Source organism: Rattus norvegicus, chromosome 4, assembly GCF_036323735.1.
Source record: "Rattus norvegicus strain BN/NHsdMcwi chromosome 4, GRCr8, whole genome shotgun sequence".
NCBI classification, from domain to species: Eukaryota; Metazoa; Chordata; class Mammalia; order Rodentia; family Muridae; genus Rattus; species Rattus norvegicus.
In genome coordinates, this window is record NC_086022.1 from 169,404,415 (window position 1) to 169,431,471 (window position 27,057).

Here is a 27,057-nt window from a genome sequence, read left to right on the forward strand (position 1 = left end):
TTGATTCAGGCCCGCCTCCTGGGCGCTGCTAGGCCACACACAGGAAAACAGCCTAGGCAGCGGAGGCTACCTGGACGTCGTAGTTCCCTTCCCAGTCGGTCGCGCAGAGAATATGCAAGGAAAAACTACAATTCCCAAAATGCCACTGTGCTATGGCGGCCGAAGGGGCCAATCGGCCTGCAGAGCCCCGCCCCCCTCGGGTTGGGCCACTTGCCAGTGCGTCTGTAAACACTCCCGGAGCCTGTCATGGGGCGGGAGGAGGAGGCGGTGACCGAGCGGGGAGGTGCCTGGGGCAGCCTCCAGGGTCCGCTCTGCCATTCCTGAACTGATCCGGGTCCCCGTGACCGTGGCTTCAGGGAAGCGAACTGTTAGGCGAAGGAGGAGGCAGTCAGAGCCATATCCCCTTCTTCCCCGGGGCGGGGGCCGGGCCTGGCCCGCTGAGGAGGGGGAGGGCCGGGAGGGCGTCGGGCCGGGCCGGCCTGTCTGCGGAGATGGATGACAGCAAGGTAAGTCCTGGGCTGGCCGCCGCCGCCTGCTTGTCGCCGCACGTAGTCTCGCCGCCCAGTCTCAGTTCAGAAGTCCACGCGAGCACTCACGAAACACCTGCCATAGATACCAGTGTGCCTCATGTCCCCTGGCACCCCGCCAGGATATTAGGGAGCATCAGGCTGCAGTTTTCTAGCAAGGGCCCTGGCCCTTGCAAAATTTTCACACCCGGGTAACCGTGTTTGCTTGGGGGTCCAAGGAGTGCAAGCCCTCGTCTCTGACCTGGAGGTCGAAATAAGTGAAGAATCTACTGTGCTTCACTCCCCCCTCCCCCGTCTCCCCCCCTTCCTTGCGTTTTCCATTTGGGAGAGATTAATTCGTGCGTCCTGAATTAGGCATAATCACCCTTGATGGTTTTCCCTCCCTCAGTCTCGCTCACTCAATGCCCCATTCATCTAGTCAGTTCACTCCCCCAACCCTGAGCTGTTTTCCTGGGGTTGGTTGAAAAAGTGCTTAGCTCCTGTTGCTATCAGATCACGGCCTGTAATCTACCTCTAAAAACCTTCTTTTAGAAAAACAGTAGTTTTCTCCGTTTTTAATTCAACTCAGTGTCCGTATCCAGCCTTTCATCCCTAGCACACTTATTTATGACTATAAAATAGCGCTCATTATGAGTTAATTCGTAGATCTGTGATTCCATCTTCTCAAGTTACTTGAGCTTCACATTTCATGAAGATAGGAGTAGTCAGGGAGTTTATTAATGCCTTATGATGTCTGGGGATTGGGCCTTTCATTTTCAGGAATCAAGCATTTTAAATTTGTCTCTATTGTGGAGGAACCCCAGGCTAGCCTCAAACTCTCTCAGTAGCCGAGAATGGTCTTCAGCTGCCTCCCTGCCTCTTCCACCTGCCAAGGGCTGGGATGTCCAATAGGAACTTCATGCTTGGCATACATTTTGCCAATATTTAAATTAAGCTGTTCCTTCCCCATGCTTTTCAAAGTCTTACTTTTTCGTAATCTGCTGTATTCCTTGGAAGAGCTTTTTCCTTCAGGTACCGCCCCCTTTTTTCCATCTTACAAAATTTTGTTGCTCTTAATTTTTTTGTTTCACACATCCTCAGACAGGTAGGGAGAAAGAAAATCCAGTTTATCTTGGCTGGTTGTTTTATTCTGTATTAATGCTGTATTAATATATAACGTATTCATGTGGCAGACTCTGAGAAGAGGTAGAAGGGAGAGAGCCCCGCACTGTCATCTGCCTCCTGGACACACCTAGGAGAACCAACTGCTTGTGAAATAGCAAACTCTTCCTGACAGGAAGTGGTATTTTCAAAATAGAAAGGGAGAGTTCCGAGAGTTTTCCAGGAAATATTTTTCCAGTCTTTACTACCTTAATCTTTCCGTGTTGATCCTGAAATGAAGTCTGCAAGCTGTATCCATTGTCTTCTCAGCATCTCAAGGATGCTGAAAGAGTATAGCAGTCTTCTTCCTCACCTGGAGACTTTGATGTGCTTTTGCCGTTGTATAATGTATAATTTTCGGTTATACCCTTTCCAGACCTATGGTGTATTTCACAGCTTTCTTAAGGTCTCTAGTCGTTCCAAACAAAAGTACATCGGGTTTTGAAATACTTTACTTACCAAAAGATCATATACAGTTTTTGATTTGTTGGTTGGTTGGTTCTTGAGGGGTGTTTGTTTTCAGAAAGAGTCTCTTGTAGCCTAGGTAGGCTTCCCAATTTTCAGTGAAGCCAAGAATGACCTTGAATTTCAGGTCCAACCCCCTCCACCTCTCCAGGGCTGGGATTGCAGGCCTGTGCTACTGTACTTGGCTATATGTGGGCGTAGGGCTTGAGCCAAGCTAGGGCTCTGTGCATGCCAGAATAGCACTCTACCGACTAGTTATATCCCCAACTGCATAGAGGTCACTTCTGAAACCAGCACGTGATAGTGGGGTTATGGGCAATATAAAGATTTATGTAGTAGTTCTCTTAGGTAGGGTTTTACTGCTGTGAATAGACACCATGGCCAAGGCAACTCTCATAAGGACAACATTTAATTGGGACTGGCTTAGAGGTTTAGTCAATACCATTAAGATAGGAACATGGCAGCATCCAGGTAGTCATGGTGCAGGAGGAGCTGAGAGTTCTACATCTTCATCTGAAGGTGGCTAGCAGAATACTGACCAGTTCCCAGGCAGCTAGGACAAGGGTATTAAAGCCCACACCCACAAGGCCACACCTACTCCAATAAGGCTACACCTCCAAAGAGTGTCACTCCCTGGGTCAAGCCTATACAAACCATCATAGTAGTGTACCTTAAAATGCTAGGTACTAGTGACTATTTCAAACAATGGCATTGAGATTGCCTAGAGGTACTCAGGCTTTGTTAACTAATAAGCTGCAGGTGTGTTCTCCAGCCCGCCCAGACAGACTGTTGCGGCTGGGAAAAGAGAGGGCATGTGATAGGATTTGGGTGCTTGATTGAACACCTAGAACAGAGAACTTAGGAGAGTGCCTAAGCAGCAGACTTTCCTAGATAGTTCTGAGATCTTTAATTAGATTAGTAAAGAAGGAAAAACTCCCAAGTTGCTGAAGCTCTCTGAACTTCTACCTAGGCTTTTAAATGAGGCCAATCCCTTCCTTGGAGGCTTGCTCAGGCAGACTTTGAGATGACACACCTATGAGTGTTTAGTAAGGAGTCTCACACACAGCACTCACAAATGCGACCTTATCGTCTTACTGAGCAAAGACGTCTATGGGGTCTGAGATCCTTGTTTTGGTCCTTGCTAAGTGACATTTGTAGCCAGGTTTACACTTACACTAGACGGGACAAGAGGGCATAATTGGATATAAACTGAACTTCACTTTTGTCCTTACCTGCTGCATTGTTTAACAAAGGTCACTTTCTAAGGCCGCCTTCTTATCTTCCATCAGGAAGAAGTGTTGTTTTGAAAGCCTTTTTTTTTTTTTTTGACCTGCCACCTTGAAGGAAAATAGAGATACATTATTTTCAATCACTGAAGGCTATTGTTTCTACTTTTACTTTTATGTTTATTGAATGAATAAATTGAAATGTTCTAGTCAGATGTGTTCTTGCCAGTCTAAAGGCTAGTTAAAGACTTCTACAGAGTATTTGCCCAGCCTGTCAGTGTAGAACACCTCCGTTGAAGGAGTTAGTCAGCTACTGGCCACACTGCTAATATGGGTCTGTTCCCTTCTTTCTGTCCACTCTGTGGTACACACTATTCTGTAGACATGAGGCTTCTCACTCTCTGCTCGCCTCTCTCATACCCATCAAGGGTCACCATCCTTATAGTAGTACTGAACAGGTGCTGGTAAAGCGATTTACCTTCAAAACAAAACCCTGACATCCAGACCCTGAAATCCTCCCCATTGCCCCTTAGCCATCCTCTGCCACACTGGAGCCACCCTCCTAGGAGTCTCACATAAGCCAGCAATCTGCTTCTGTTCCTACCCACCGCCTCCTCTGCAAACACTTCCCATAATGCCAAAATGGAAGGGCCAGCACGTCTGAGCAAGCCTGACAGTAGATGTTAATGTGCCTGCTTTCCCGTCCACAATCTAAACAGGAAATGTGTCCATGAACTTAGGTATCCCACAGTTGACTTGGAAACCAGCCTCAGGCACGGTGGCCCATGCCCGAAACCCTAGCACTTGAGGTAGGGGCAAGAATATCAGGAGATCAGGGCCATCCTCAGCTATAACTGGAAGCCAAGGCTAGCCACATAAGTAAGACCCTGTTTCACTCTTTCTCTCCCCCCATCCCCTGCAAAAAAACCTAGGTGAAGTCTTACTTAAGATGTTTCACTTTTTAAGGACTTGGGAAACGTTTCCTTGTTTGTTCATTAATTTATCAAGTACTTGTTACCTAATATGTGGCTGTGGTAAACGGTAGAAATGGATATGAGTAAGACCTTGTAGCTAGTTTAAAGGAACCTTGGTTGCTGTGGGTGAGGCAGACGACTAGGAAAGTTACTAGAGCTGAGCTGAGAAATGAGAGTGATGGTCAGGCATGATGGCACACACCCTCGGCCTCACAGCCCAGGCAGTCCATGCATCATGGCACAAGCCTTCAATCTCAGACAGAGGCAGGTGGATCTAGGTAGGAAGTTTCAGACCAGTTATGGCTATGTAGTGAGATCCTCTGTCAAATAAAGTAAAGAAGTTCAAGGTTATTGTCGTTTTGAGGCTGATGTGGGAACACATGAAACTGTCTCTGAATAGAAAACAAAAACAAAACAAAAATCCCACACCTACCAAGAGCAGTTTCAGCAGTGATAGGGCAGAAGCTAAGCATGTCCAACTGTGGAAGAAGTAGATAGCAGAGAAGCACACACAGTCATATAAACTGAGGAACCGAGTCAAGCATTGCTAAGTCTACACAGTGTTATCTGTACAGTATGACAGCTCCAGGGTCAAACAGAATAGCTGTGTGTGACCTGGGATAGACCTCGGCGGAAAAGAGAATGTGGGCATTATTCACTGGGTTTTTGAGATGCCCGTCTGGATTTTCTTTATCCTGGCTCCAGAAACTGGCAGAAAGGTTAGCAGCAGGAAGATGTGGTTACACTCTTGCTTTCTGAAACTCTGGTTAAAAAAGTCCTGAGCCACACAGTAGGGAAGTCCCTCAGAGCCCCAGAGAGACACTCTCCTACCCTCTCTTTACGGTGGGGAAGGGCACATGGCTGTCCTTTAACTCGTAGGCAGTGTGCCACTTTGCTGTTTGCTTGCAGCACCACTTTATAAAAATGGTGTCCTACAACTGGATCTTTAATGGGTTGCCTTAAAATGAGCATTATAAGCAAGAGATGTAATTCAGAAGTTGAGGCCCAGGAGTGTTGTGAGTTCAAGACTATTCTAGGAACAGTGAATTTGGGTCAGTTTGGGCAATCTCAAACAAAACCCCCCCAAACCACTAGAGCATTTAAATGTAAATAAATGTATAAAAGATGACAAAATAGTGTTTTATAGTATTTGGTCAAATGGGACATTGAGTATAGAAATGTATTTGTGCCCCTTCCTGCAAGCCACCTGTGAAAATGGTTCACTGTTCTCTTGACCCAGAAACCATACAAAAGCATGGAAACCAAGAGGCTCAGATCTAGGGGCTGGAGAGATGGCTAAACTCGTTAAAGAGCCCCTGAGTTCAATTTCCAATACCCACAGGATGACATAACCACCTGCAACTCCAGTTCCAGGGAATCCAGTGCCTCTTCTGGCCTCCAAGGACATCAGCCACGTGTGTGGTACACAGATTTAGATGCAGGCAAAATATCCATAAGAATAAAAATTATAAAACACTTTTAAAATTGAGGATCATTTTACATTTTTTTAAAGTTTTAAATCTTCATGTTCACTTTAAGATCACCTGTGTAACTGCCCAGGCCATCAGAGATTTGTGGATCTGAAAAGCTACCAAGTATCTGAAGGGTGGCGTTTTAAAGAAGCAGTGTGTGCCATGTTGGCGTGTAATAGTACAGCTGGTAGTTGTGCCCAGGGCAAACACTAAGACTGGACACGGGGTCAGAGCCCGAGAAGAGCACTGCTTTTTTACTGCACGAAGTTAGAAGTGCAGAGCACAATGCTGAACCGGAGGGTTTAGATTCTCTTACCACCGAACTAGGCATCTGGGATGCATCTTTAACCCCGCCTGCCACATAGAGATGGTCCTCACTGAAGATGAACACGTTGTTCCAAAGCCAGGGGAGGAGGCTGAGCAGAAGAAAAGACATCCCAGGAGCAGCCAAAGCAGCAGAGACTTCTAGCGTGGGAATACACCCAACGTAAAAATATGAAAATACAAGGGACTTTTGTTTCTTAAGGAATGGATTTCCCTCTTAGTTGAAAGCAATGAGGACAGGGTGCTCATGTGAAGGGATGTATCATCATGAGACAGCACAGAGGGCCCATCACTCAAAACTTTCTCCTATACGTCCTGCCTTAACCAAGAACAAAAACAAGTTTATTCTCTTTTTCCAAAAGACTCTTAAGAGTCTGTGGGAGAGGATGAGGGCCCTGATTTTGAGAAACCCAGTAAGTTCCTAAAGTACACACAGCTAGAGTCATGTGCCAGCTTGCTGCAGAAGTTAACAGCAGCTCACTGAAGCCCGGGCTGTCCAACGTATCATCACATCAGGTCTCGCTTGCAGACTGGTTTCCTTCTGTCTCCATTGGCTGCATCTTAATTCTGGGCTTTTAAAATCTCCTAGTTAGACACTTAGGATTCTCCTGACCATAACACTCTTTTCTCTTATGTTTCTGGTTCTCTGTGGCCCATCTTGTATAGGGATGAGGGCTTTGTGCACGCTAACCAGGTGCTCCCAGCTATATAGCTAAGGATGACCTTGAACTCCTGAGACGTGTACACTACCTAAGCTTCCATGTACCATCTCGATCCTTCCCTTTCTCCTGCTCCTTTATGTTTGTGTAGAAGGGGTGCACACATGCCACGTCACACACATAGAGGAAAGGTCAAACGACAAATTGTAGGAAGTTCCCTCCTTCCTCCACATGGATTCCAAGGATTGAACTCAGGCCCCTGACTGGTGAGCCGTGTAGTCTGCCCCCATGTTGTCGTTGCTTTTAATAAAAGCTTTATTGAAAGATAATTCATGCATCATATATTCACTTCACATGTAAATAATTCATGCATCATATATTCACTTCACATATAAATAATTCATGCATCATATATTTTTCACATATAAACTATGTGATTTGCTTTTTAGTATGTTCAAAGGGTCATGTGACAGTCACCACTAATTTCATTATATTTCTGTCTTATGAACAAGCTAAAGCATTCATCCATTGCAGTGTTATTCAGTATAAAGAAAAACATACCAAGTTACAGAAGGTTCCATGGAGTTAAAGGCTCCAGGAGCCATAAATGGGAATTACTGAGTAAAGAAGTCAGTTTGAAAAGGATGTATGTACTACTAACCGTATGATGATCTGAACAAAGAGAAAACTGGAAACAGAGACGCCATGAGCGGTACCAGAGCTTTAGTGGAGCACAGAGGATCTCAAGGGAGGAAACTGCTCTATGTGACAATGTGTCACCAGGCAGTAGTGATGCGCTTTCGTCAAAACAGACGAGGACTAGTGTGAACTCAGTTCAGCATTAGCTCCCCAGTGCTAACCAGTGTCCCATCCTATTGCATGATGCTGTGAATACCTTTGCCACCCTTGGAATCGGGTTGTCTTCTCATTACTGACTTTGGAGAGCTCTAGAGTGTGCTGTGTACAAGTCCTGTACCTTAAATGCAACATGAATATTTTCAACTCTAATGTGCATTGTCTTCTTACCTTGATAATGTCGTTAATGAAGTTCAGTGATTTAATCTTTTTGGCTGCTCGTGAGACCAGAAGAGGATGTTGGATTCCTAGGAACTAGAGTGCCTCACCTGTTAGGAGCCTCCATGTGCGTTACAGGAATCAAGCCTGGGTCCTCTGGAAGAGCCACGGTGCTCATATCATAGCCACTGTGCTCTGTCTTCAACCCTAGAATTGCTTTCTTATTTTCATTTTCTGATTTTCCTCGATAGTGAACAGCACAGAAACACAATGGCTCTGTGTGTAGATCCTGTGTTCTACAGCCCTGCTGTACTTATTCATTTGCTCGGATAGTTTTTCTGTGGATTCTTTTGGGTTTTCAACATACAAGATCATGTTATCTACAAATGGACAATTTGGCGTTTTCATTCTCTATCTGTACTGCCTTCGATTTCTTTTTCTTCCTGTTGACTAAGAATGGTGAGAGAAGACACGATCCTTGTCTTGCTTCTAATCTTTGTCAGAAAGCATTGTCTTTCCTCATCAACTATGATGTTAGCTGTGGGTGTTTTATAGATGATCTTTATCAGATTGAAAAAGTTCCCCCTGTATTTTTTGCTGTATAGTTTTATCACATAAAAGCCTAGCGTTAAAAAAAAAAATTGAGCTGTGCACCAGGGTCTGAGAGAAGCACGAGGAGGTGGCAGCTGCTGGTTGACGCTACTCTGGCCTAATTGCAGCCGATTGGGGATCTCTTCGAGACTTGAGTTAGAAGTAGATAAGTGAGGCCGCATGGCTGCATTGAACACTTCAGAAGGAGAGAATGAATTCATCAAGATAAAAATAAGAGCTTTTGAGGAATCAAAGGAAATGAAAAACCCAGCATTAGGGCTCCCACCAACCCCAAGGACTGCTCCAGTGATGGTGTTATAAAGGTGGAGGGCGGCAGGCACAGAGGCAAGAGGACTGGCAGGGACAAGCCTAAAGAGGTGCAGTGCAGCACCAGGTCTCCATCCAGTCCAGCATCAGCTCAGGAAGCTCCAGCATGACCCACAGGTACTCTGGCTCCTGGGACCTCCTTGGTGCCTGCACACACGTGTCAGGCACTCCTGCTCTGAATCTAAGCCACCTGAAAGAGGACAAGGCTAAACCCACAAAAGTGTACACTGGGAGGCTCAACATGAATGTGACCATCACACCAAGGAGGTTATTCCACCTCTGGGAAAATCAAATGATTGACATGCCTATAGAAAAGCTGCACCCTCATCTTTCCAAAGGCTACACATGTAGAAGTTGAGAATCCAGGTGAAGCTGAGGAGATGCTGAAACACAGATGGAGGCCAGACTGATAGCCAGGGGACCACTGCTACTGCTGTCTGTCCCCTTGGCCTTGGCCACTCCTTGGCAATTCACCCCTAGAGGAGAAGGCTGTCACTGCCTCCTGTGTGGTACAGATCACCCCATGGATGAAGAGGATGTTCTAGGCTCAGATGCCCTGTGTTCTTGGCACCATCATCACAGGGGCTGGTGGTAAGCAGGATTATTGAAGCCCCTCCTCCTGTCTGTCACTTAGGTTCTGCTCAGCTCAGTTCCATCACTTCTCTTTTTTTTTTTTTTTTGGGGGTTCTTTTTTTCGGAGCTGGGGACCGAACCCAGGGCCTTGCGCTTCCTAGGCAAGCGCTCTACCACTGAGCTAAATCCCCAGCCCCTCCATCACTTCTCTAACCACACACTTGGTTGGGAAGGGTCCCTCCCCTGAGCAGGCTTCTAAGGCAGCAGTTGAGACATCTGTCTGGAGAGATGCTGTGTGTGCTCTTATTGTATAGTCTACATCATTAAAAAAAAACTTGTAACTTTTTAGCATTTTGAATAAGGCTGTGTTTAAACTTTATGTAAAGTAAGTGGATAAGCCTATAATTAAAATGAAAATTGAATCTTGAAAAAAAAAACTTGAGTATATAAATGTAGGATTTGGGTGGGGATGGGGTTGTTTATTTGACATTGTATCTCATGTAGCCCAGGATATCCTATATCCTTGTGTTCTCATTCTCTCTCTCTCTCTCTCTCTCTCTCTCTCTCTCTCTCTCTCTCTCTCCCTCTCCTTCTCCCTCTCCCTCTCTCTCTGTGTGTGTGTGTGTGTGTGTGTATGAGTGAGTGAGTGTGTGTGTCTCCCCTCTCCTGTTGATATGATGTTTTATAAAAGATCTCCAGAAATTAAAGTGATCTTTATTCCAAGGATAACTTCCTCTTGGTCATAGGGCAGAGTCCTTTTTATATGTTCTTGAATTTAATCATGGATTTTATTCATTCATTTTGTTTTGTTATTGTTTGTGTTGGGGACTTATTTGTGTTTGTGTCAGTGTACATGTGTGTACATGTGTGTGTAGCCGTGCAAGTAACCATCCTCTTCTATCACTCTCCATCTAGTTCTTTGAGGCAGGTTCACTCTCTGACTCAGGAGATTTCTCTCTGAGCCTGGAGCTTATATTTTCTCAGTCAAGCTAAAAGCCAGCAGGAGCCAGTGTTTTCCTGTCAGGTGAGCCCAAGCTGGCCTCATACTCAATATGTAGATAAGGATGACCATGAACTTCTAATCCTCCTGCCTAGTCTTCCCAAATGTTGGGATTGCAAACATGTGTTAGCATGTCCAGTTAATGTTAAGCTGGGAGTCGAATCCAGGCTTCAGCTAGGTAAGCACTCTACCCGCTGAGCCACATTCTCAGCCTATTTTTCCTGTTTTTCAGACATAGTCTTACTATGTAACCCAGCCTGCCCTCGAACATGTGATCCTCCTGCCTCTGCTTCCTGTGTTCTAGAATTAAAACCCTGGCTCCTTTTAGTGTTAGCCTCATTGGAATTGAGAAATGTTCCTTCCTCTTAGGTTTCTTGAGAGAGTTTGTGAAGGGTTAGTGTTAATTACTCCATTTTGGTTTTTGAGGCAATCTCATATAACCCTGACTGGCCTTAACTCTGGCCTTGAGTGACACCCCGAGTGTTGGGTTATAGACAGGGGCCACTGTGCCCAGTCTAAATGGTTGTCCTTAAATGTGGTGTAATTTACTGCTGACGTCTCCAGAAGCTGGCTTTTCTCCAATGAGATGCTTTTATAACTCATGCAGACTGCTTGTTACAGGTCTATGAATACATTTGGTTCTTGAACCTGCTTTGCTGCCGTGCTAAGAGCTCCCTTTTCATGTGCGTTGCAGTCTCTTTTCTGCTTTGGCTCCTCTTTTCTGCTCCTTTTCTGGCTTCTGAAAATGGGAAGTTGGGTTATTGATTTTAAAGCTTTCTTTTCATGTTTATGTGAGGAATATCCTCTGAGCAGCAGTCTGTTATACCACAGAAGATTTGCTATTTCAGTTTTCATTTATCTTAAAGGTTTTTTAATTTTTAGAATCACAATATAATCTGTTTCTCAAAATAGTTTTCTAATTTCTTAGGCTTCTTGGTTATTTGGAAATATTTTGCCAGACGCTGGTGGCACAATCCTTTAATCCCAGCACTTATGAGGCAGAGCTAGGAGGATCTCTGTGAGTTAAAAGGTCAGTCTGTATAGGTCAAGTTCCCAGACAGGGTTGGTTAAGCAGAGAAACCCCTTCTCAAAAAAGAAAAAAAAAAAAAAAAGCTTTTTTTCTCTCTTAAGTCAAGCTAAAATTAAATGTCATAACTTTTAGAAAGTAAATACCTAGGACAATATCATAATTCTGAGTATACAGAAATAAGTACTTAGCATGATTTTTGGGGGGTGTGGGTTTTTGGTTTCTCTGTGTAGTCCTGTCTTAGAACTTACTCCATAGACCAAGTTGGCCTTGAACTCAGAGCTCCCCTGCCTCTCTCTGCCTCCCTAGTGCTGGGGTTAAAGGTGTGTGCCACCACCATCCAGCTAAAGGAGGAGATAATATAACCATAGCTAACAGACACGGATCTTAAATCCCATCAGGAAGGACAGTCACGTCAAATTTGAGTCTGATTTATATAGTTGTCGTGACTAGGCAGAAAGAGAAAGAAACTTAGTCAATGTTAATCCTTTTTTAAAATTATGTGTGTGGGGGGTGAGTGTGTTGTTGGGGGTGGTATATGTGTGTGCAGGGTACACACGTGTGTATACGTTTCCACAGAAGCAGTAACTCCCTAGAGCTGGAGTTACTCATGATTGTGAGCTGTCTGAAGTGGGTGCTGGAAACCAAACTCAGGTCCTGTGAAAGGCCAGTGCATGCATGCCCTTAACATCTCTCCTGCCCCTGCCCAAATACATGAATGGTTAGTGACATGCATAGCGTTCAGGTGTTAAAGCAGCTGATATATTAACCTATATTTGTATAATACTTTGGTTTTGCAAATGTCTGTAATGTATTATAAAGCTTGAGGTCATGTACAACAATCCTCTGATACTAACACCTCTGTAGGACACCGAGGTCCTTAGTTACATGTCTGTGGCTGCTACATAGAGCAGACACTTGGGCCTGTGCAGACACAGTTAAACTGGAGCAGTAGTGGCCATATGGCATTGACCTGATTGTTTTGATAACATAAAGGGCAGAACTCCCAATTGATTTACTATGTCTTCCAACTCTAAGAAAGGAATCCCTGAAGTTGGAAAGGTGACTCAGCAGTTAAGAGCACTGGCTGCTCTTCCAAAGGACCCAGGTTTCATTCTCAGCACTCACAATTGCCTTTAACTTGAGTTCCAAAAGGACCCAACACTCTTTCTAGTCTTTAACCACTGGGGACACAAATGCTGTGCAGACATACATGCAAGCAAAATACTCATACACACAAAAGGCAAAATAGATGAAATCCAATAATTACATATTTTGCTATGAAAGCTAAATAGATACTTAAGATTTTTTGTAATGGTTGTGCTGGATTTAATTCAGGATTCCAAGACTGCTGTACACTCTGTTATCCTGCTGGCTTCTCAAAGGCAGCCATCCCTGAATTTCCTAGAGCATCAGGATGTAGGCGATGGACACAGCACTGTGTGAGTGCTGATTCCCTGCCCTGCACATGGATTACCTTTTCTTTCTTTGTAAGACTTGTCATTGTGTTATGTCTGAAAGAAGAGAGACCAGGAGAGCACACTTCTTTACAGGACATGCATACGGAGCTCTGAGGTCAGCCTTTTCTCCTTCCATCCCACCATACACCCCAGGAATTGAATTCAGGTCGTCAAGTTTCTGCAACAAGCACCTTTACTCTGTGCTGTCTCACCAGGCACCCTCCTCCCTCCCTCCCTCCCTCCCTCCCTCCCTCCCTCCCTCCCTCCCTCCCTCCCCTCTTCTTTTAGAGATAAGGTCTCACTATGAAGAAAGCCCAGGTTGCCTTCAAATTCCTGAGCTTCTTGCTTAGTTTCCTGGGGGCTAAGCTTATAGACATGTGCGCTCTCTCTCTCTCTCTCTCTCTCTCTCTCTCTCTCTCTCTCTCTCTCTGTGTGTGTGTGTGTGTGTGTGTGTGTGTGTGTGTGTGTGTGTGTGTTTGACACAGGGTTACTGTGTAGCTGCAGTTGATCTTGAACTCAAAGCAGTGCCCTTGCCTCAGGCTCCTGAATTGAGCACAGCATGCCCCACCATTCCTGACACTATATATTGCACGTTCTCGCCAGACAAGTGCTCTTCCTCTGTGCTTTGCCCCTGGCCTGTATATTGCTTTCTAAAAAACTGTAGCAATCACAGATTTAATGCAGGATGGTTTCAAACTATTGTTTTAAACTTGGGTAGTCTATTAAATATAAGGATCATCTAAAATTTCATGATGCTGAGGTCACTGAGGTCATTCTGCAATGTCTAACAAATGTTTGGCCCTAGAAACCTTCTGAAGAATGTGTGGTTATACTGAATATAAACAGGATGGTACAGACCTAAAAGCTTTCACAGACCAGCTTTTGAAAAGTTAAAACTTACCAGGGAAAATATTAAAGTGTCTGGCTTTTTAGATAACTGTCTTTTACATATATGTATTGCATCAATGCATGCAGTACCCACGAGTGCAGCCATAGAGGGCATTGGATTCTGAGGGGCTAGAGCTACAGATGGTTATACGCCACCATGGCTGTGCTGGGAATCAAACCCTCGTCCTTTAGAAGAATAGCCAGTGCTCTGAGCTACTGAGCCATCATGTCCACAGCGAGCTCCTAATGTGGTACCAAGTGGAAATGGTACTGTTTTCCCCACAGCTCTGGAGTAGTCAGTCTGTCTCCTTTCTAAGCTATCCTGGAAGGTGCTAGAGGCCCTAGTTAGTTATCATGATAGACGTGGAATTCGATAAGGGTATAAAAGTGTCCTGTTTGTTTTCAAGTCTGGAGGGTGTTTGTTTCGTTTTAGGGCTGAGGCTCTGGATTGGGACTTCAGAACCAATAAGTAAATGACTAAATAGGGATTTTTTGTTGCTGTTGTTCACCTGTTTTTTTGTTCTCCGTTTGGTTTAGGTTTATTTTGAGTCAAGGTCTCACCATATAACAACCCTGGCTGGCCTGGAATTCACAGAGGTCCACCTAACTCTTCCTAGAGTGTACTGGGATTTAAAGGCATGTGCCACAACATTGGCCTTAGTTTTTATAAAATCTAACCATTATACATAGTGGCCCAGTTTTTATAGTTTACTTGGCATTGTCTGTGTGTGGTACTAATAACGGTCGTAAACAAATGAGCACTGCCCTTCGGCTTTGCCGCCCTGTGCGTTCACATTTACCGCACTGATCGACTGCTGGTGTCTTATCTTACACCTCTTAGAATCACCTGAAAAGTACTCGGTACCCTGAGGGTGCAAATGTGCACTCTTGAGAGTGATTGTGTGGGTAGAAGTGAGCTTGAACTCAGGACTTCAAATAAGACAGGGCTCTCCATTGAGCCCCCACTCTGTCACTACAGATGCAGCCTTGCTCTGAGGGTGGTTTTCAGAGAAAATGGGGCATCATTCTGTTTTGTTAAATAACGAGATGGGCAGTCAAATCGTGGGAACATATAAAGAGCTCTGAGGTGGTATGGCAGTGTTAGGGTTTATAAAAACTGGATCCGACAGGACTTCCCCAAGCAGGTGTGAAGGCATTGCCGAGGTAAGTGTGCCTCCGAGGTGGCGTGGTTTCAGACTAACCCGTGAGGGGTTTGCGCTTCTCCGCCAGTCTCCTGATAACTGTGCCTAAGCAGTATGTGAATATCAGGTCTGGAGAGCTTGTCTGCAGCCCCACTGGGGCAGGGGGAACCTGAGCTGCTCGGGGGCAGTAATTCCCGGCTTCTAGAGGCCGCACGGAGTGACTGAAAACTTCAGGGACACCTTCTGTCTCCCTTTGGGCTCAGTACATTTGTAGACGGAGCTTATAGCTAAGTTGCTTAGAAACAATAAATATCTACATACGATTTAATGTAGGCATTATATATTTTGTCTAATTGTAAACTTTAAAATCTTGAAAATAAAAAGGGAATAAGTACACATGCATGAAGCTTATTCTTGTAAAGGGGTTCCATAGCCTAGGACCCCAGGACTTGCCACCCATGACCTTGACCTTGTGCCTAGGCCAGTGAGGAAGGGCCCTGCTCAGGTGTTGTCAACAGCATGGCATCCGTCCCTTCCAGAAGCTGCCTCCTAGAACCCCACAACCAGTAAACTCCTACGGAAGTGCTTAGTACCCAGGGGAAACCATGCCCTCCCACTGGAGTCTCCGTAAAGCTGACCCCAGCCACTGGTGTGCTTTTCCGGGAAGTCCATTCTCTCATCCATGGCCACCATGTTGGAGTTTCCTGAGTACTCAGCAGAATCCCCTCCAGGCTTCCAGAAGCCTGATCGGCCATGGCCTTGATCTTGGTCTCTGAAGAAGCAGCGAGTCATCCATTCTGGTCGGGCCAACACCAGGATGCTGTCCTGAGCTGGCAGCCGAAGCAGAGGCTTCTGAGGTGCCAGGCCAGAGCTCCACTCACCAGTACACTACCGGCAGCTACTGTGAGCAGCAGGAGCTGCAGAGAGCCCCCTTCTCTCACACCCCTGACCTTTCCTGACCCCTTGCACCAAGCAATGAATAAACTCCCAGTAGCCATCCTTCAAAACAAAACAAGAAAAACCTTGAAAATATACATGAGATTAAATCTGTTCATTCCCAAGCCAACAAAGAAGTCCTCAGTCATTACTTTCTTATTTGAATCATGATGAGCTGCTGGGGAGTTGGCTCAGGGGTTAAGAGCACTTGTTCTTAGAGATGACCCAGGTTCGATCCCCGTGCCCACACGGCAGCTCACAGCTGTCTGCCCAAGGGGGGCAACGCTCTCTTCTGACCCCTGCAGACCCCAGACACCCATGTCCTTCACAAACGGTGCAGGCTAAACACCCATACACAGAAGATAAGATCTTTTCTAAGGATCACCATAAACTGTACTTTTTTTAATTAAAATCTTTGTTTTGTTATTTTCTGTGTATAAGGGCATGTATATCTGCACCACATGCATACTTAGTGGCCAGCAGAGAGCATGAGAGCCCCGGGAGTTGGAGTTACAGATGTTTGTAAGCAGCCATCTTGAGCCTCTACAAGAGCAACAAATGCTCTTAACCTCTGAACCATCTCTCCAGCCCAGGATTTTAAATGATTTTACTTAATTTTAATACAGTTTTCAAGGCAGTAAACATTACTTATAGAGGCTACCGAGATGGCTCAGTGGTTAGGGGCAGGTACTGCTCTTGCACAGGAAATGAGTTCAGATCCCAGCATTGCTTTAGAAAGTTCCCAGTAGCACATGACTCACCCTGCAGGGGATCCAGCGCCCACCTCAGGTCTCCATAGGTAACTGCTCTCACATGTACAAACCTACACACACAGTATTTAAAACATAATTTTAAAAACGATCCATATTCATATGGAGTATAAACTATTTAAACTTTATTGTTACTATTATTGAAGAATTGATAAAAGCCTGTCTACCTAATCTCACCGTCATGGTATTAAAAGTATGGAAAATGGCTCAGAAGGGTGTGAGGCAGGGTTACGCTTTCATGGCAGGCTTTGCTTCCTTGTTCATAAACATTCTCTTTGCCAATAAGCAACCATGGTTGTTTTTCCGTAAAGAAAATTAAAAGAAAAACGTTGTTTCCTCTCTCTCGCCGAAGGTGGTCGGAGGCAAAGTGAAGAAGCCTGGTAAGCGAGGGCGGAAGCCAGCCAAAATTGACTTGAAAGCAAAACTTGAGCGAAGCCGGCAGAGTGCAAGAGAGTGCCGGGCCAGGAAAAAGCTGAGATACCAGTACTTGGAGGAGTTGGTGTCCAGTCGGGAAAGAGCTATATGTGCACTCCGAGAGGAACTGGAAATGGTAAAGCCTTTCACCAACAGGAGAAACATCCATCCTAACTTGGGGACCATGAGGGGTACAGCAAACCAGGAGCCACACAAGTCCTTACCATCCAATCGGCACACACTGGAAGGAGTGGGCACCTTGTGTTACCACATTGCAGGCTTTGTATTTGTTTTTTGTTCTTTTGGGCTTTTGAGTCAGAGCTTCTCTGTGTAACCCTGGCTGTCCTAGAATTCACTCAGTAGACCAGGCTGGCCTCGAGGTCCTCCTGCCTCTGCCTCCTGAGTGCTAGGATTAAAGGCGTGAACCACCACCACCAGGTGGGTCCAAATACACATTTTAATAGAGTGGGAACATTAAGGAATTGTTATGATAGAAAAAATAATGATGACGGGAGAGATGACTCAGTGGTTAAGAGCACTGGCTGCTCTTCCAGAGGTCCTGAGTTCAATTCCCAGCGACCACATGGTGGCGGCTCATGACCATCTACGATGGGATCCCATGCCTTCTTCTGGTGTGCAGGCATACATGTGGACACAGCACTCATACATTACATAAACCTTTAAAATAAACCTTTAAAAAAGAGCTGTACAGTCCCCAGCTCTGAAAAAAAGAAAAAGAAAAAAAAAAAAAAAGAGCTGTAGTTCTCCAAAGTTGAACAAGCAAAAACCAAAAACAAACCAAAAAACCCCCAAAAATCCCATTTTTAAAAGAAAAGGAAAAAGGAAGATGTACAGAGGGCGGACAGAGTGGCTCAGCAGATCAGGGTGCCTGCCAGCAAGGCTGGTGACTTTCTTTCCATCCCCCAAACCCACCAGTGGCTAGAGAGAACCAGTGCTTGCAGGTTCTCCTCTGACCCCCACATGCATGCCCATGACACTGTGGTAAGTGTAAGGAGAAGTTACGGAGGGTGGGGGGGTAGCTCAGTGGGTGGTGCCTCTAGCATGCATGAGGTCCTGAATTTGATGTGAGCGCTGCATGAACAGGTGATGACACAGCCTGTGTCCAGCACGCAGGAGACGGAGGCAGGAAGAGGAGAAGTTCAGGGTCCTTTCAGCCACACAGTGAGTTGGAGGCCAATCTAGGATGTATGAGACCCCATCTTAACCCACCCACAAGTAAATAAAAAGGTGCGATAGCAGATTGTTTAGACACAAGTCATGCTGTATTCATATATGAGACCATGTGTGACCAGGGTGGGGAGTCACGGTGCAGCCAAGTTTGGGTAAGCACTTAGAAGGCAGAGCAAGATCACTGGTACCTGGGTTATTAAGGCCTGGCCCCCAAACCACAGTGCACATCCATATCTGCCGATACAGAAAGAGGCTCACAGTGCATTGCTAAGTGGAGAAAGCTGCACGACAGTCACAGCTCTGCACGGAGGCCGCCATCTGTGTCTCCCTGAGTTTACTCTGCATGTTCCATTCAGAGTTCATAGGGATTGTAGAAATGCCAGTAGGTGAAACAATTAAAACCCTCTCACTGCGCCCTTAGGGATGAGGTGACATGTGGGAGAGAGGTGGTACTGCCATGACTGTTGCAAAGCTGGCTCTTCAGAAAGTAATAAATTGCCACGGCAGTGCTTGCCTAGAATCCCTGCATTGGGGGGGTGGAGGCAGGAGGATCAGAAGTTCAAGGCCATCCTCTGGATTCTATGAGACTATATCCAAAAATAAAACAAAACCCTGCAGGGCTGAGGAGATGACTAGGTGAGCAGAGAACCTGGAAGTCAGACCTCGGGACCACATAGCTGGGCATGGCAGGGCACATCTGTAATCCCAGTGCTCCTTGGCAAGATAGAGGGCAGAAACAGCAGTCTCCAGACTCACGGGCCAGCTAGCCTGGCTAGTGCAGTGTAAGCAAGTGCTACAGCAGTGAGCTACAGACAAGCCCGCAGGAGAGCGCTTGTGTCTAGGATTTCCCAATGTGCTGCCTGAACTCTGACTGAGCTTTTTACTTAAGTGTATTAAATATTTCAGTACAAGCAGTGGTGCATGGCAATGGACCAAGGGAAAATCCCTTCTGAAATAAGGGCCCTACTCACTGGCGAGGAGCAGAACAAGTCTCAGCAGAACTCAAGCAGGCATCCCAAAGCTGGAAAGACAGACGCTAACACCAATTCGTGTGAGTACTGTCTATGGCAGCATTCCTGTTAAGCGAGCATCCCAGGGAGAATGTGTGCTGACCACTAAGCAGTGTGGCTTAAAATCAAGTACTAATGTCATTTGTAAAATGCCAATCAACAAATGTTTGCCAGAGGATCCTAAACCCTGAACTGAAAGCCAGCTGAAGGCTGGGTGTGACGTGTACACCTGCGTTGCCATCAGTAGGGAAACACCAAGCTGGAGAGCAGCCTGGACGCTGTAGAAAGACGCTGTGTCAAAAGACTGAATAATCCAGGCAGCTGATGAATGGTATGGTAGGCCGTCCACAATTAGAAACGACCCTCAGGGTGTCGTTAAAGCCACTCTCTTGTACTTGTTTCTCCTCATAGTTTACAGGGATTTAACACTTAGCTTACACACTTACTCCAACAGTAATGCTGAAGAACCATGTTCTTAGTGACTGTCGCCTAGCAATAGGCTGTGTGTGTGTTCAAGGTTAATATTCTAGGCCAGTGGTTCCCAAACTTCCTAATACTGTGACCTTATAATATACTTCCTCGTGTTGTGGTGACCCCCTCCAGCCATAAAATAATTTTTGTTGCTACTTCATAACTGTAATTTTGCTACTGTTAGGAACTATAAACTGGGCGGTGGTGGCACATCCTTTATTCTCAGCATTTGGGAGGCAGAGGCAGTTGGATCTCTGGGTTCTAGGCCAGCCTGGCCTATAGCGTGAGGCCAGGACAGCCAGGACTACACAGAGAAACCCTGTCTCCAAACAAAACAAAACAAACAAAAAACCCAAAGCAAGCCAAACCAAAAGATCAGCCATAGTGTAAATATTTTTGGAGATGGAGGGCTGTCAAAGGGTTGAAACCCACAGGTTGAGAACCACTGCTCTAGGCCTTGCATTCAATCCAGGATAAAAACCAAACTAGGGAAATGAGAGGAGAGAGTGGAAGGGCTGGGTGAGTTTTTAGTGCCTCAGAGTGTATTCCAGAGGCTAGTCTTCACAAGTCTAGGCTTTTACTACAGTAAGTTGTAACTGAAGATATTTTTTCTTCTTTTGCAGTGGTGGGGAATTGAACCCGTGGCTTCAGACATGCTGGGTAAGTTCTCTATATCCCCAGTCCAGGACTGTTTTTATTTTTGTTAAGGTATTTGTTAAGGTAAAACTCATGTTAACACAAAATGAAAAACTTGAAAAAAATCAGCCATTTTAAAATGACAGTGCAGAACCCTTGGGTAGACTCCCAGAGTACACAACTGTCCTCTCTAACTACAAATATGTGACCATCCGTCCTGTGAGACCCTGGACTGTTAAACCTTCAATCCTCTGACCGTCCCCACCAGTCCTTCACAACCATTGACCTGAGGTCCCAATGAACTGATGCCTTGTAGATATTTTGTAAAAGTGGAATCATTTATCTTCTGCATCTGACTTCTTTAATCTGGCCTAATCTTTTCATATTTTTTTTTCTTTTTTCTTTTTTTCGGAGCTGGGGACCGAACCCAGGGCCTTGCGCTTGCTAGGCAAGCGCTCTGCCACTGAGCTAAATCCCCAACCCCTATATTCTTTTTTTAAAGATTTATTTATTTATTATATATGAGTACACTGTAACTGTCTTCAGACACAGCATAAGGGGGCATCAGATTTCATTACAGATGGTTGTGAGCCACCATGTGGTTGCTGGGAATTGAACTCAGGACCTCTGGAAGAGCAGTCAGTGCTCTTTAACCCCTGAGCCATCTCTCCAGCCCTGCCTTTTCGTATTCTACGTGTATCACAGCGTTATTCCTTCTTGGGGGCGTTATTTTATAGACTCACCTACCACATTGTTCACCCACCCACTTCACTCACGAATGCCGTGGAGCCTCTGGGGGTGTGGCCCACAGTGGGCTCAGTGTCCTTTAGGATATGATGCAGAGGCTAATGTCTTACATACATTGAAGAGTGAAGATACTGAAGATTTTAGAATGTCCAGGTTATGTGTATAATCTGTCATATAGGAGGTTGAAGATGAAGAGGTCAGGCATTTTCTTCTTTGTCCTTGTTACCTGGGAAGACTTGAATACAATTCTTTTTTTTTTTTTTTCTTTTTTTTTGGAGCTGGGGACCGAACCCAGGGCCTTGCGCTTGCTAGGCAAGTGCTCTACCACTGAGCTAAATCCCCAACCCCTGGGAAGACTTGAAATAGTTATAAATAAATGTTGATACACTGGGCACCCACTGGGGTGGAGGCAAGAGGGTCAGAAGTTCAAGATCATCCTCAACTAATAACTGAGTTTGAGGCCAGCCTGGGCTACGTGAGACCCTATCTCAAAAAAAGTTATGAAATTAAGGGAACTGGTTTTTTTTTTATAACTTTTAGTAGATAATATTGGGCCTTTATCTAAATTAATCTGGTGAAAATAACCAAGTTAACTAATTTTTTTCTATATATTTGTAGCTTTTAAAAGTCTCACTAGCTAAAAATGGTGACTCACATGTGCCATCTGAGTACTCAGGAGGCTAAAACGAAAAGGTTGCCATGATTTCGAGGTCAGCCTGGGCTACCATCTGACCTTTTCCTGTTACTGTGATAAAATACCTGGACAGAAGCAATTGGAAAAGAGTTTATTTTAGCTTGCAGTTTGAAGAACTTATGATGAGAAAGTCACAGGGTCAGGAGCCTGAGGCAGCTGGTCACATCACATCCCCAGGAAGAAGCAGAGTGGGGGGGGTTGGGGATTTAGCTCAGTGGTAGAGCGCTTGCCTAGGAAGCGCAAGGCCCTGGGTTTGGTCCGAAAAAAAGAACAAAAAAAAAAAAAAAAAAAAAAAGAAGAAGCAGAGTGAGGACTGGACAAAGTTGTTGCTCAAATTCCCTTTGTCCAGTCCCTTGCCTCAGAAATGGTGCCACCAGAGTGGGTCTTCACATCAGTTAGTGGAATAAAGTATCCCCCACAAGCCCTTCTCCCAGGTGATTTTCAATTCTGTCAGAAGAACCATTGTAGCTGTGTAGTTCTGGGCCATCTTGTGGTGAAGTAAGATCTTGGGTCATAACAAATCAAACAATAACAACAACACAAAGCCTTCCTGTATATATTAACATGAAGAAAAAAAATGTGAATTTTAGCTAGGTATGGTAGTACCCACATTGCAGTACCTGACAGGGGTTCAAGGTCATCCTCTGGTACTAGGAGTGTTTGAAAAACACTATACATCAAACCCTGTCAAAAAACTAGAAACCAGAGGCTGGAGAGATGGCTCAGCGGTTAAGAGCACGGACTGCTCTTCCAGAGGTCCTGAGTTCAATTCCCAGCAACCACATGGTGGCTCACAACCATCTGTAATGGGTCTGATGCCCTCTTCTGGTGTGTCTGAAGACAACTACAGTGTACTTATATACAATAAATAAATAAATCTTTAAAAAAAAAACAAAAAAACTAGAAACCATTTATGATGGGCTGGTGAGATAGTTCAGTGAATAAAATGCTTTCTACAGAAGCATGACGACCAGAATCCTAAAGGAGTATGCTCTGTGATCCCAGCATGTCTGTGGCCAGATGGGAAGAGGAGACAGGAAATCTCTGGAAGCTCATAGGCTGGTAGTTCTGGTGTACACAGTTGAAAAACAACAGAGAGACCTTATCTAAACATGGTGGAAAGTAAAGACTGGATTCGAGGCTGCCTTCTGACCTCTACATGTGTGCCATGACACACAAATGCCTGCACACGCACGCACACACACGTACATGCACACACATACACACACACACACACACACACGCGCGGACACACACACTCGGACACACACACAAATAGATGATTGATAGATAGATAGATAGATAGATAGATAGATAGATAGATAGATAGATAGAAAGAAAGATAGATAGATAGATAGATAGATAGATAGATAGATAGATAGATAGATAGATAGATGGATAGATGGATGGATAGATAGATAGATAGATAGATAGATAGATAGATAGATAGATAGATAGATAGATAGATAGATAGATAGATATGAAGAAACAAACAAATACATAAATTCATGAGTCTTCGAGTTGATGAACCAGACTTCATTGACTGGAAACGTTCTTATGTTGTTGCATTTGCTTCTGTTCAGGGTGAAGATGGTATAAAATGCAGTCAGTGATCAAAGGTTGGATAATGTCTACGGAGGACGAATGGGCAGGACTGTGCTTCTTTGCTCTATTTTCCGCTTACTGCTCAGTAAGCATCTCTGTAAACCCAAAGTTTCTACCAAAATGTGTGACGATATGTCACGAAGGTCCTTGTGCAACACTTAGGTTTGCCAACCTTCAGACCTGCTCGATGTTGCTCTCCATGCCGGGTAACAAGTCATGATGCCCGAGATCGTGGGAGTGGAGGCAGTGGATGGACGCGCACGTTTGCACCTTAGCCCTATGGCTTTCATGGTTAATTCCTATGTGTCCTGTGTAATTGATAGGTGTGTGTGTGTTGTTTAGTTGTCTTTTCTTTTCATGTTTTTAGTCACCCTACACAAAGACACCAGGTCGGCTGTTTGTCCCTGTGGTTCTCGGCCTTTATGGACCCAATACCAACTCCTTTGTATTTACCTGAGTGAAGTGTGGGTACCTGTGAGCCATTCCAGCATAAGCTGTATGTAGTGACAGATATATACACCTCCGTTTTTGTAACCCATAGCGATATGCCTGGTTTAAAGAGTGTGCGTAACAAAACCAACCCAACAAGGAAGCCCTCGACAGCCTCTTGTTGCTGTTTCCTCTGACTGTATTTATGAAAGCTGGCTAGGGCCAAATCCATGCTTGGAGAATAATTAGCCACATTTTATTTTTAAGTGAAAAGTAACCTTTCAGTGGCATTCAGTACCTTAACCTGCAGTATGTGTGTGACATGGTCCTGCTGTGTGTCTCCATGCACACACATTTGCTTGTGCACTCCACTGAGGCGTGGGATTCCCCTGAAGAATACAGAATGAACGTAGCTGCTGAGACTGAGTATCTGCCTTTCCGTGTGGAGCACAGGTCACCCTGCTGGTGACGTCATGGCGGTTGCTGTTGACAGAATACTCAGTTCTTCCCTGACGTGAGTGTCCTTTGAATGTGTTCTGAGCCAGAGAGAAGCCCACTGTGTGTTTGCACCTGCTTTAGCCTGTGCCCCACTGCGGTGGGGCATCCTGAGCTGCACCCTGCACTGCAGCCTGGGCCTGGTGGGCATGTAGAGTGGCATGTGGCTCTGAATGGTTCCCATCACAGCTGCCTTTACATGACATGGAGTGGTGTGGAGGGGCAGAGTCATAGTAGGATAGGTTCAGAGACAAGGAGCTTCTACTTCACTCGCTTCTCTCACTAGTTCAGTCAGATGTGTTCTCTGTTGCTGCTAATTACAAGTGTTCCTCCCTCTGCTGAAGCAGGAATTTGACTTCAGGAAAAGAAGTATTTGCTACAGACTGGCAGTTGAAGAGGAAGTTATCATAGCCATTAGGCATGTCCAACCTTTTGACGTTGTGACTTGAAGCCTGAGAATTGAATGTTTTTAGTGAGTTTACAGTTTTGTGCTGGGCCACATTCCTAGCTACTCTGAGGCATGGGCAGCCTGCAAGCTGTGGTTCAGACTTGCCTGGAAGGTGTCTGTGAGGTGGACATGAGATGGACTGTGTAGCTTGTGATCTTGTGACAGGCATTAGAACAGATGCCTCCTCCCGTTAGCTGGAGATCCCTTGAGTGCAGGCTGCAACCTCAGTCCTCCATGGTAGGTGAGTGACCACCGACCGAGCGCTTGCACAGCTTGCTGGGTCTCTGTGTTATAGGAAAATGGGCATTAGGGTATTTAATGTCTTCTTAGGACCATAAATGGAGACAAGGATTTTTGACACAGGCCCTTCAGAATTTAAGTGTTTTAAATGTAGTGTTCTGACTGTAATGGGTGTGCTCCTGCCTACTCAGTCATAGACCTTACTTTGCAGAACAGCCCAGGACCTTATGTTGCTTTGTTTGTTACCTTTTGTTTCTCCAGAAAAAAAAAAAAATGTTTTCAAAGCAGACATTCCAGGCTGAATGTGGCTCGTCAGTGGAATGTGTGCCTTGTGCTCAAAGGTTCTGCAGGGTGTGTGTACTTGTAGTAGCCAGGCCATTCCCAGGCTGTAGTTATAACTGCAGGGTCATCCCCCGGTAGAAGAGATGTGCTTTGGAGTGAATGTGGCTGCACTTTGAGTTTACTCTCGGGCCTGTATCTCTTTAGTGTTCTGGAGGTATCAAACCAAGACAATGGCCCTCAGCATCTGACGGGGACAGGCTAACTGCGCTGGGTTCTATGCTGGCCCTTCTCCCTCATCTGTGATCCAATCACTGTTCTGATCCCAACAGCTGCAGCGTCTCCTTTTCCGCTTCCATCCAGTGGGGCTCTGCGGGCTAACCGCAGTTCTTCCCAGAGGAGAGCAAGCTGAGAGAGGACAGAGCCCAAGGCTCCATCTAGGGCAGGAAGAGGCCACGTGCTTCCTCAGCAGAGCCCGCTCCCTTTTCTCTTTACCTCAGAAGTTAAGGAGATTCGCTCGTTCACACCAGTCCGGCTCTGCCACTTGAGTGTCCACTCCCACACACTGGAGCAACTGGTGCAACATGGAGCTGATCTGGTCAGGTCAACCTCTAGGCTATGTGAAGTTCTGAGTGTGCTTTCTGTCCTCATCTAACATAGTCCTGTGACGCCCAAATCAGCCCTGAGTGCAGCAGCCCCTGCCACTGCCTGCCCTGTGCACAGCCCAGCGTCTCCAGCTGTGACGTCATCATCTTGGGCCGCATGGGTCCGCTTTGGCTGGTGGTAGAGAACAGATTTAAGCTGGGCTTCACTTTTAGTTAAAGGCGAGTAAAATCAACAAAAACAAATACTATATTTCACAGAAATCAGCTGCATGTTTTTACAAATATTAAAATACATATTTTGTTTTTTAAGAGATAAGAGATGATTAAACCACATGGTATTTGGGGGCAAATGAAGGATTTTTTTCCTTAGAAGAGCATTGTACAATTATATTTTTATGGAAAATAAAGTATCTTCACCAAAATCATGTCAAACTGCCTGTTTCACAGTACTGAAATATTCTGTATAACCTACAGCCGCTCAAGCTTGACAACCTGCGTCCAGTCCCTACGGGGTAGAAGGGGGAGAACTGGCTTTGGTGGGCTGCCGTTTGTTTCCATTCTCAAGTGAACTGAAGGATGCTTACTGCTCTTGCAGAAGACCCAGGTTCAGCTCCCAGCACCCAAGTAACTACAGTTCCAGGAGATGCCTTGAGTGCCTACAGAGGTGGTGCATAGACACACACACACACACACACACGACTCTTTTTTATTTAAATGTATTAGGCAGGTCCTTAGTTCATTTTCTGAGTCACAGGGGTATGGAAACCTGTTGTTAAATAGCACAGGGTTGGCCTGGCAAGATGACGGAGCAGGTAAAGGCACTTGCCACCACACCTGACAACCTGAGATGGTCCCTAGATCCCACACATACAGTGGGAGGGAGAGCCCCTTTCCCCCAAGCTGTCTTTTGACCACACACCCATAGACAAACTAAATCTGAAAAAAATCAAAATATTCACAGTATGTAATGATTTAAGTTATCAAAAATAGAAGTGTTTAAGCAGCTCTTATCAAAATATAGTGTTAGAGGGGCTAGAGAGATAGCTCAGTGGTTAAGAGCACTGACTGCTCTTCCAGAGATCCTGAGTTCAAATCCCAGCAACCACATGGTGGCTCACAACCATCTGTAATGGGATCCGATGCCCTCTTCTGGTGTGTCTGAAGACAGCTACAGTGTACTCATACATAATAAAATAAATCTTTCAAAATGTAGTGTCAGGATATTCCCAGGTGTTACTATATTGCTACACTCCTTTGGGTTGTATAATGGGAGGCTCT

The 27,057-nt window shown here is 45.3% G+C and overlaps 1 protein-coding gene across 2 annotated transcripts; it reads left to right on the forward strand.

The window, feature by feature from the left end:
* Positions 1-215: 215 nt before the first annotated feature.
* Positions 216-26,204, forward strand: Crebl2 (cAMP responsive element binding protein-like 2). 2 transcript variants are annotated; one of them, NM_001015027.1, is made up of 5 exons: positions 349-506; positions 16,868-17,065; positions 19,027-19,171; positions 20,225-20,261; positions 23,262-26,204. In NM_001015027.1, the coding sequence occupies exons 1-4, from the start codon at positions 492-494 to the stop codon at positions 20,236-20,238; spliced, it is 372 nt and encodes a 123-aa protein (NP_001015027.1). In that variant the 5' UTR covers positions 349-491; the 3' UTR covers positions 20,239-20,261; positions 23,262-26,204. The 2 variants fall into 2 exon arrangements, with proteins under 2 accessions (XP_038963836.1, NP_001015027.1); XM_039107908.2 differs by lacking the exon at positions 19,027-19,171 and having other exon boundaries at positions 216-506.
* Positions 26,205-27,057: the final 853 nt, after the last annotated feature.

Bases quoted from the DNA above. Each gene is read 5' to 3' on its own strand.
- Crebl2 (NM_001015027.1), top strand. The intron at 17,066-19,026 runs GTAAAGCCTTTC...TAAATATTTCAG, and splicing joins TCCGAGAGGAACTGGAAATG to TACAAGCAGTGGTGCATGGC.